Raw genomic sequence first — 10,860 nt, 5'->3', positions numbered from 1 at the left:
GCTGTGTGACTGTGGGCAAGTCACTTCACTTCTCTGGGCCTCAGTGACCTCATCTGCAAAATGGGATTAAGCCTCACGTGGGACAACTTGATTACCCTGTATCTACCCCAGCGCTTAGAACAGTGCTCTGCACAGAGGAAGCGCTTAACACATACCAACATTATTATTATTACTTTTGTAAATCCTCGCCAACTCGGAGCTCCCCTGGGGTTTGGAATTGCCCCTTCCCGGGGACTTTTAAGCGCGCGCGGAACCGATGTCCATAGCAACTTGTTCCTCAGCCGGACGCTTTTGGGGGGAGTACTCCAGAGAGACCGGAAGTGGGACGAGCCCCCTCCCCTCAACTCGCCTCCAGCCGGTTCCGGGGACCCCGCCGCCTTTTCTCGACGGACCGTTAACTGGAGGAGAAGAGCGGGAACGCGGCCGGGGCGCCGCCCCGCGCCCTCAGTTGGGTGAGAGCCCGGGGAAGTGAGGGTGGAGGGGGAAGGAGGACGGTCTTCGGCAGGAAGCGGTGGGGGGAAGGTCTTGGGTGTAACACCCGGCCCCGCGGCGTCTCGGCGGGGTCGCTCGCGCCGGGGTGGGGGAGGGGAGGGCGCCGCGCTTGGGTGCCCACGGCGCATGTGCGGGGCCGGCCGCCCCTGAGGGAACCATTCATTCATTCGTTCATTCATTCATTCGATCCTATTGATTGAGCGCTTACTTTCTTTCTTTTTCGCTATTTGTTAAGCGCTTACTATGTGCCAAGCACTGTTCTAAGCACTGGGGGGGATACAGACTGATCAGGGGGTCCCTCCTGGGGCTCCCAGTCTTCATCCCCATTTGACAGATGAGGTCACTGAGGCCCAGTGAAGTGACCGGCCCACAGTCACCCAGCTGACAAGTGGCAGAGCCGGGATTCGAACCCATGACCTCTGACTGCCCAGCCCGGGCTCTTTCCACTGAGCCACGCTGCTTCTCTTGTGTGCAGAGCACTGGACTAACCGCTTGGACTGTACAGAGACCATCCCTGCCCAACGACGGGCTCACAGTCTAAAAGGGGGAGACAGACAACAAAACAATAATAATAATAATAATGTTAGTATTTGTTAAGCGCCTACAGTACAGAGCACTGTTCCAAATGCTGGGGTAGATACAGGGTCATCAGGTTGTCCCACGTGAGGCTCACAGTCTTCATCCCCATTTTACAGATGAGGTCACTGAGGCCCAGAGAAGTTAATAATAATAATGTTGGTATTTGTTATGCGCTTACTATGTGCAGAGCACTGTTCTAAGCGCTGGGGTAGATACAGGGGAATCAGGTTGTCCCATGTGAGGTTCACACTCTTAATCCCCATTTTACAGATGAGGGAACTGAGGCACAGAGAAGTGAAGTGACTTGCCCAAGGTCACACAGCTGACAAGTGGCAGAGCTGGGATTAGAACCTTTGACCTCTGACTCCCAAGCTCGGGCTCTTTCCACTGAGTCACACTACTTATCTGGTATTTGTTAAGCGCTTACTATGTGCAGAGCACTGTTCTAAGTGCTGGGGTAGATACAGCGTCATCAGGTTGTCCCACGTGAGGCTCACAGTCTTCATCCCCATTTTACAGATGAGGGAACTGAGGCCTAGAGAAGTTAATAATAATGTTGGTATTTGTTAAGTGCTTACTATGTGCTGATCACTGTTCTAAGTGCTGGGGTAGATACAGGGTAATCAGGTTGTCCCACGTGAGGCTCATACTCGTAATCCCCATTTTACAGATGAGGTCACTGAAGCACAGAGAAGTTGTGACTTGCCCAAGGTCACACAGCTGACAAGTGGCAGAGCCAGAATTAGAACCCTTGACCTCTGACTCCCAAGTCCGGGCTCTTTCAACTGAGTCACACTGCTTCTCTGTTTTTGCTAAGTGCTTACTATATGCAGAATACTGTTCTAAGTGCTGGGGTAGATCCAGGGTCATCAGGTTGTCCCACGTGAGGCTTACAGTTAATCCCCATTTTACAGATGAGGTAACTGAGGCACAGAGAAGTGAAGTGACTTGCCCACAGTCACACAGCTGACAAGTGCTGTGTCTCTCCCCCGTTTAGACTGTGAGCCCGTTACTGGGCAGGGATTGTCTCTATCTGCTGCCAAATTGTACATTCCAAGCGCTTAGTACAGTGCTCTGCACATAGTAAGCGCTTAATAAATACTATTAAATGAATGAAAGTGGCAGAGCCGGGATTTGAACCCATGACCTCTGACTCCCAAGCCCTCTTTCCACTGAGCTACGTCACTCCCAATAGTCAGGAATCAATACCATCAAGATAAATAGAATCATAGATACAGATACATCGTTAATAAAATGGAGGAATAAATTAATATATACAAACATGCTCAAGTGCTGTGGGGAGGGGAAGGGGAAAGAGCAGAGGGAGGGAGTAGGGGTAATGGGGAGGGAAAGGGAGGGCTCAGTCTGGGAAGGCCTCCTGGAGGAGGTGAGCTCTCAGCAGGGCTTTGAAAGGGGGGAAGAGAGTTTGAAGGATGTGAGCGGGGGAAGACATTCCAGGTCAGACCCAGGTGACAGAGCTTATTTTAAAGGGGAGTTTCTGCCACTTGAGGGAAATAAGAGGCCCTGGAATATGCTGAAACGCGTACGGATGTTAAAATGCAGGCCCCAGTTTTTTTCAGAGCACCAGGTGAAAAGCTTAGGAATGAAATGAGAAATAATGGTCGAAGGCAGGCTTGGTCTTAAATGTGAATGCAGGCGAGAGTGGGGAGGGAGACAGAGGACTGTATAAATAAGAGGGTAGAGCAGAGGGAGGGAGAAGGGGGAATGGGGAAGAGGGGCAGAGGGAAAGGGAGGGCTCAGTCTGGGAAGGCCTCCAGAGGAGGTGAGCTCTCATTAGGGCTTTGAAGGGGGGAAGAGAGTTAGTTTGGCGGAGGGGAGGAGGGAGGGCATTCCAGGATAACGGGAGGACGTGGGCCAGGGGTGGATGGCGGGATAGGCGTGAATGGGGGACAGTGAGGAGGTGAGCGGCGGCAGAGGAGCGGAGCGTGCGGGCTGGGCTGTAGAAGGAGAGAAGGGAGATGAGGTAGAAGGGGGCAAGGGGATGGACAGCTTGGAAGCCAAGAGTGAGGAGTTTTTGTTTCATGCAGGGGTTGGATTCCCTCCGCTTTGGGTGGTGGTTCTCTGAGGGCTGAGGGCCCACCAACTCCAGCCGGGCATCGATCAATCAATCTATGGTACTTACTGAGCGCTTCCCATCGGTAGCACACTGAACTAAGCGCTTAGTACAACAGCATCAACATGGTCCGTGACCGGCCTTCCTGTCTTCAGCAATGCCAGGGGTGGCCCCGACCCGGGCCTTGCTTTCCCAGCATCAGTGGTCTTGGGCCACCTGAGAAGCAACATGGCTCAGTGGAAAGAGCCCGGGCTTGGAAGTCAGAGGTCGTGGGTTCTAGTCCTGGCTCCGCCCCTTATCAACTGTGACTTTGGGAAAGTCACTTCACTTCTCTGTGCCTCAGTTACCTCATCTGTAAAATGGGGATGAAGACTGGGAGCCCCAAGTGGGACAACCTGATTACCTTGTATCTACCCCAGCACTTAGAACAGTGCTTGGCACATAGTAAGTGCTTAGCAAATATCACCACCACCGTCATCCTCATCATCTATGAAATGGGGATTAAGACTATGAGCCCCATGTGGGACAGGGACTGTGTCCAACCTGACTACCTTGTACCTGATTACTTTGTATCTACTCCAACCCTTAGAGCAGTGCTTGGCACATAGCCCTTAACAAGTACTGAAATCATCATCATCATCAGCGGTTGCCCATCCAACATCACATCAAACCATCTCCTGACCACCAGCTCTAAGATGCTCATTAAACTCTTCCCTTCCTACCTCACCTCGCTACTCTCCTACAACAACCCAGCCCACACAATTTGCTCCTCTAATGCTAACCTACTCACTCCACCTCGATCTCTTTTCTCTTGCCACCAACCCCTTGCCCACAGGATGAGAATGTGGTGGGGATGGGAAAGAGTTAGTGACACAGAAACTAAAAGACAAAATCATTTCTGTCTCCCCCGCTGAACCTTAAGATCCTTGTGGGCAGGAAACATGTCTACCAATCTGTTCTGTTCTGTTCTCTCCCAAGCGCTCAGTACAGTGCTCTGCACATGGTAAGCGCTCAAAAAATACCACTGATGATAATGAGGAGCCGTAGGACCTACGATCCCTGTGGGTGGAGGCACAGAGTGTCAGACCCCTCGCTGCCGGAGTCCAACAGTACCAACTTCAGAAACCACCAAGCTTCCCAGTGTTCTAAAGCCTTGCCCTGCTGCTGTTTAAAATAGTAGCAGTAATAATTATAACCACAATATTTGCAAAACATTTACTCTGAGCCAAGCATTCGGGCAGATACGAGATAATCAGGTTGGACACAGACCCCATCTCACATGGGGCTCACTATCTAAATAGGAGGGAGAACAGATGTTGAATCCCCATTTTATAGATGAGGAAATGAGGTGCAGAGAAGTTAAGTGACTTGGCCAAGGCTACCCAGCAAGCAAGTGGTGGAGCAGGGATTGGCACCCGGGTTTTCTGACTCCCAGGCCTGTGGTTTTCAATGCTGCTTCGTCCCTCCTCACTTGCACAGGGCAGATTTGCAGTGATGCTCAAGGATGACCTCGAATGGAGGTTCCTGGGGAGAGGGTGTAGCTTGGGAGAGCGGGGGGCGGGCGTGTTGGAATGGAGGATGAGGGTGACCCCAAGAGTGGCTTAGGGAAGCTGGTGGACGTGGCAGGAAGAGATTCCCAAGTGAAGGATGGCCTAGTCAGGAGAGGATGTCTCACTCTCAGCCTGCTTGAGGCACAGGGGCTTGGAGTTGTTCTCTGTGCGGAGGTGGCCCCTCCTTGGACTGATGCCTGGCCAGCTGCTAGGCCTGGTGCCTTGGGCTGAAGGGGTCTGGGCCTGGAGCTGGCTGGGAAAGGGTGAGGCAGAATGAGGGCACTGTCCATGCTGGCCTGCCCTGACTCCTGCAGCCAGTGGGGGTATTGCCTCCCAGGCCCCTGGCCCGGCTGCACAAACACACACACACATACTCTCTCTCCCCCGCCCCAACATTTCCAGCCATCGCCATGCCGCCTGGCAGCTCCCGCAGGCGCTCCAGAAGTCGGAGCGGTTCTCGTGGACGGCCTGAGCGAAGCAAGGAAATGAGGAGGAAGAGGGGCAGTAAGGAGAGACGGCGGAGCCGCTCGGCCTCGGGCTCCCGGAGCCGCAGGCCCAGGGCTGCATCGCACAAGCCAGGTGAGAGCCCGGCGCAGCGCGGCCGGCTGGGAAGGGAACTGAAGCGAAGGTTCCGCGAGGGTGGTCCGAGCCGGGCCTGGCTGGGGTTCTGGACTCCCTCCTGGCTGGTCTCTCCACTCCCTGCTGAGTCCACCTGAGGTGGGGGACTGTGGGGGGTTAAGCAATCAGAGAAAGCAAGATGAATGTTTGAATCTGAAAGTTGCATGAGAGCAGATGACACAACCCAGCCGGATCGTTCACCCAGGTGCAGCCCTTGGGGAAATCGGGCCAGAGACCGGGTCTCCGTGAGGTGGGCTGCGTTCTTCAGTGGCCTCTGGCTCAACCTGAGGGACTCAGGCTAGCCCATCTCCCCACCCCGCAAGGGAGCCTGGTTTGCGGGACATGTTGGGGTCCCCGGGAGTGGTCCAGGCTCCACTCCCGCCCCACATTGCCACCTCGTCCTTTGTTGCAGAGAGGAGCAAGGACCGGGGCCGGAAGAGGAGGCGACCCAGTTCCTCCTCCTCCTCCACTTCATCTTCCTCCTCCTCTTCCTCTTCCTCCTCCTCTTCCTCGCGATCCTCAAGTGGTGGCCGGAAGAAGCGGTCCAAGCGCAAAGACAAGAAGCGGAGGAAGAAGAAGAAGAAGAAAGCAAAGAAGAAGGTGAAGAAGAAATGCAGGGAGAAGGGGGAGGCGGGCACCCAGAGCCCGCAGGGCATGCCGGGCCCTTCGCTGGATCAGTGGCAGAAAGAGCCCCTGGAGGAAAGCGGTCCAGGTACCGGGCCCCCGGGGGCAAGGGGGGTTAGGAGGTGGACACCCCAGGCTGGAGTCAGGCAAGGGGTGGAAGCCTGGGAGAAATAAAGGCAGAGCCTGGAGTGAGCTGTAGGCCATCCAGTGGCTCCCAGGAAGGCCAAGCCCAACCTCTCATCCTCCCCCGGGCCCCCTACTTCAACCCTAGGCCATGCAGTGCTGATTGGGGGACGGGGAGGGCCTGGGGCGGGGCGGCTCGGCAGCCACGTGGACCGGTCCCCGGCAGGAGAGGACCTGCCAGCGGAGGCTGGGGGCTGGACCCAGCCCGGTCTGCCCCGCCCCGGCAGTCCCTCAGCCCGTCCGCCGTCTCCCCGTCTCACAGTCCTGACCGACGAACAGAAGTCCCGCATCCAGGCCATGAAGCCAATGACCAAAGAGGAGTGGGATGCCCGGCAGAGTGTCGTCCGCAAAGTGGTGGATCCTGAGACCGGCCGCACCAGGTAGGGGCTCTTGTGGGAGGGGGTGCCAAGGAGCCTCCCCTAGGTCAGGTGGGAGGGCCTAATGACCTAATGGCCTAGCTCTACCCCTTCAGGGGCCTCGGGGCTGGCTCTGTGCTAGGAAGAAAGCAGTCAACTCGACTTCCCCTTCTCCCTGGACCTCTCATCCCAAGTCAGTGGCCTGGAGAACTGGCTTAAGTTCAGTGGAAAGAGAGGGATGATGTCAGGGCCCAGTACTCCCTGAGGAGAACCCTGAGCCTTCGCTGCCTTCTCTCCCCTCTGGCCAACTCCTCTGTGCTGGGGACCAGTTTGGGGCTTCCCAGGGGCTCTGGCGGTCTCGGGGGGCGGGAAGGTAGGCAGGGGTCAGAGAGTCCCAACTTTCTTGGAGTCCTGGCCAGTCGATCGATCCGTGACGCTAACTGAGCACTCACTCGAGGCAGAGCACTGCGCTAAGAGCTTGGTAGAATAATACTAACAGTGATGGTATTTGTTAAGCGCTTACTATGTGCCAGACACTGTACTAAGCACTGGGGTGGATACAAGCTAATTGAGAGAAGCAGCGTGGCTTAGTGGAAAGAGCCTGGGCTTCGGAGTCAGAGGTCATGCGGCGCCGCCACTTGTCAGCTGTGTGACTTTGGGCAAGTGACTTAACTTCTCCTGGCCTTGGTTGCCTCATCTGTAAAATGGGGATTAAGACTGTGAGCCCCACATGGGACAACCTAATAACCTTGCATCTATCCCAGTGCTTAGAACAGTGCTTGGCACATTGTAAGTGCTTATCAAATTCCACTCTATTTTTAAGTTGGACACAGCCCCTGCCCCATGTGGGGCTCATGGTCTCAATCCCATTTTACAGATGAAGTAACTGAGGCACAGAGACATGAAGTGACTTGCCCAAGGTCACATAGCAGACAAGTGGTAGAGATAGGATTAGAACCCATGACCTTCTGCCTCCCAGGCCTGGACTCTAGCCAGTATGCCATGTTGCTTCTCCTGGTAAACGTGATCACTGACCTCAAAGAAAGTACATTCTAGTGATGGAGCCAGGCATTAAATTGCAGATAGGGGAAGAAGCCAGAGTATACGGATATGGACCAAAGTTCTGTGGGGCTGAGGGAGACGTTGGATGAGGATCAGAATGCTTTAGGGACACAGACCCAGGTAAACAGGTGATGCAGAAAGGAGGGGGAGTAGTCAGAGAAGGCCTCATGGAGGAGTTGTGATTTAAGTAAGGCCGTGAAGATGGGAAGAGTGAGTTCTGTCAGATACCAACTGGGAGGGGATCCAGGAAGGAGAGGATTGGAAATGAATTGAGGAGGGCTCCCTGGAGGAAATATGATTGCCGAAGGGCTTTGAAGGTGGGGTGTGCTGTGGGCTGGCAGATAGGTTGCGGGAGGGAGTTCCAGGCAGGGGGAAGGGTGTGAGCAAGGGTGGACGGTGGAAAAGGTGGGAAGGGAAGAAATGGGTTGGTTTAGAAGGAACGAAGTGTGTGAGCCGGACACGGCCAGTACTGGAGTCAGGGTCCGGGCTCAGCTCGGCTCTCCGCTCAGCTGATGGGCCAAGCCAGAGGAGCCGCCACCACCGGGCTGCAGCCGCCTGGCCCTGGGGGCAGGGCTCCTCGGCTGGTCTCCAGTGTTATCCCTTGTGGGTCTGCAGGTTTAGCGTCTCTCCGGGCCGCAGCCCCCATCCCGTCCCCGCAGCCTGACCTCCAGGCCATCTCCCCCCACTTGGGGTTCGTGGTGAGCTCCTTTAACCAGAAGGACCACCCCAGCCCTGCCCCCGGCCCTTGCCTGCCCCGGGAGGAAGCATGTTGGCAGCCTGCGTTCTAAGCGCTGACCCAGTTCTCCCCCGCGGCCCGGCAGGCACGAGGAGAGAGATCTCCCAGCGCCGGAGAGCCGACCGTGACAAGGGGGGGGGTCCTAAAATAGAGGTTGTCTGCAGAGAGTCCGGCCGACGTTTGGCCCGGAGCCCCTCAGGCTGCAGCCGCAGCTCCGCTCAAAGAATGGGGTCCAGCCCCAGCCCCATCTCAGGGCTTTCTGGTGGCCCAACTCCAGCCTGGTCCTCCCAGTGGCATTGGGGGTGAGGAGGCATCGGCTAGAGGGGAGAGAGGGAGATAGAGAACAACTGAGCACAACCACGCAGGGTGCTGCCTCCTGGGAAGGGGAGCTGGAGTGATCAGGGAAGGAAAATCTGTGCCCTTCCTCCTCCCAGCCCAGCCCTTCCGACGCACCCATATCTAGTTTTGTTCACTCCTGCCTCATCCTTGTAGGCTCCTCGTGTACAGGGACTGACTCTGGGGTACTACATGGAGTCTGAAGGGCCTGGGTGCTAATCCAGATCCGCCTGTCTGCTATGTGACCTTGGGCAAGTCACTTCACTTCTCCGGGCCTCAGTTACCTCATCTGGAAAATGGGGGTTAAGACTGTTAGCTCCACGTAGGACAGGGACTGTGTCCAACCCGACCAATTTGCTCGTCTCCACCCCAGCACTTTACATTCATTCATTCATTCATTCAATTCAATAGTATTTATTGAGCGCTTACTATGTGCAGAGCACTGTACTAGGCGCTTGGAATGTACAAATCGGCAACAGATAGAGACAGTCCCTGCCCATTGACGGGCTTACAGTCTAATTGGGGGAGACAGACAGTTCCCGGCACAGAGTAAGCGCTTAACTAACACCCAAAATATTATTATTATTGCATTTTCCCAGATGCTTAGAGTAGTGCTCTGCAGAGAGTAAGCGCTCGATACGTACCATCGATGGATGCTTCTCATCCCACCCTGCCAACCTGATGCTTGAACCCCAAGCTCTAGCCTACTGACTTAGCCTTGAGGTTTGCCTGTCTGCCAGCCACTGGCCCCAGATTGCCCTTCTGGCCTGATCCCAGCCGAGTAGGAGAGGAGCCCAGTCAGTGCCCTGCCCCTTGCCTGCTGCTCTCCAGCCTTGCCTGCTTTCCCAGAGCTGTTCCCCAGGGGATGAGGGGGGAGATGACACTTGCCTGGACACGCTGTTGCTTCTGTTTCAGGCTCATCAAGGGAGATGGAGAAATTCTGGAGGAAATTGTAACCAAAGAGAGGCACAAAGAGATCAACAAGGTACCGGCCTCTCCCTCCGGCCCTGCCCTCCCTGCCCTCCTCCCCCGCCGAACCCGTTTCCCCTTGGGATCTCCCTCAACCTGTCCATCTGTGCTCTCTCTCCCCAGCAAGCCACCCGGGGCGATGGCCTGGCCTTCCAGCTGCGGGCCGGGCTGCTGTAGTAAGCACCCGCCCTGTGCTTCCTTCGCCGAGTCCTGCCCCTCAGGTCCAGTTCCTGCTCCCGGAGGGTCAGTGCTGAGGGCAGCGAGGTCAGGCAAACCGTCTCCTCGGTGGTTGAAGTACGCCTCTTGCTGCTCCTCCCAGGCCCAGCCCGACCTGGCCCCGGCCCATTCACCCTGGGAGGGCGGGTAGCCGTCCCCTCCCATCCCAAGACATCCAGCCCGGGCTCCCTCCCGGCTGCCACGCTAGCCGGTTGACTGGGCTGGGATGGGAGGGGCTACCTCCCGGTCCTCTCCCAGCACCCAGCTGGGAGGGGGAAGCTGTCGGCACCCGCTAGCACCTGCCCCAGGCTGGGGAGCGAGACCCCCCGGGGACTGGTGACTGCTTCATCTGTACCGACTGTAAAATAAAACCCACCCCGATCTTGGGTTTGTTTCTGTCTGTGCTCTGCCCCAAGATGAATCTCGGGGGTTGGGCTCGGACCGCCGACTGGTGCGTGGCCTGCTCTGTTTCTGGCCTCGGGGAAGGTCCTGGGCAGGGAATGTGTCTACCAACTCTGCTGCACTGTACTCTCCCGAGCGCTTGGTACAGTGCTCCGCTACACAGTAAGTGGTCAGTAAATACCATTGTTGGTGATGATGAAAACAAGGGGCTCTGACCAGTTCAGAACATCCTGGGTCCTACCTGACAAGCCCTATGCCTCTGTTGGCACATCCCCATTCCACTCTCCCCATTGGCTCGGGGAGGAGAGCAAGGGGGGAAGCTTTCAGGCAAGCCCCAAGGCTCGTCCCCAGGGAGGGCGAGCAAGCTGGAGCTGCTGGCCTGGCACTCCGGCCCCTGCCACGACCAGCCCGTGGCCCGGGAGCGACCCGCCCCTCGGGAAAGTCAAGAGGACCGACCGTCCCCGGGGCTCACCCCCATCTCCGGCCACAGGTAGCGTCAGCGTGGGGCTCCGTTTCCGCCAGGCCGTCAGCCCCCATCCCGCCGAGAGGCCGGGCCGACGGTCTACATCCCTCCGGCCTTGTTCTGGGTCCCCGAGAGTTTGAGCAAGACTTTTCCTTCCAGTTGTCTCCATGTTGGGGGTAGGGGATTAATCCAGCCCAGGG

At 56.5% G+C, this 10,860-nt stretch overlaps 1 protein-coding gene across 1 annotated transcript; it reads left to right on the top strand.

The window, feature by feature from the left end:
- The first annotated feature begins 343 nt into the window (after positions 1 to 343).
- ARL6IP4 (ADP ribosylation factor like GTPase 6 interacting protein 4) lies at positions 344 to 10,182 on the top strand. Its single transcript, XM_029052066.2, has 6 exons — positions 344 to 452; positions 5,098 to 5,274; positions 5,726 to 6,025; positions 6,383 to 6,500; positions 9,526 to 9,595; positions 9,703 to 10,182. Exons 2-6 carry the CDS (start codon positions 5,106 to 5,108, stop codon positions 9,754 to 9,756), a joined length of 711 nt encoding a protein of 236 aa, XP_028907899.1. The 5' UTR covers positions 344 to 452; positions 5,098 to 5,105; the 3' UTR covers positions 9,757 to 10,182.
- Positions 10,183 to 10,860: the final 678 nt, after the last annotated feature.

Source organism: Ornithorhynchus anatinus, chromosome 2 (assembly GCF_004115215.2).
Source record: "Ornithorhynchus anatinus isolate Pmale09 chromosome 2, mOrnAna1.pri.v4, whole genome shotgun sequence".
NCBI lineage: Eukaryota > Metazoa > Chordata > Mammalia > Monotremata > Ornithorhynchidae > Ornithorhynchus > Ornithorhynchus anatinus.
This window is presented reverse-complemented; position numbering and strand designations above follow the sequence as displayed.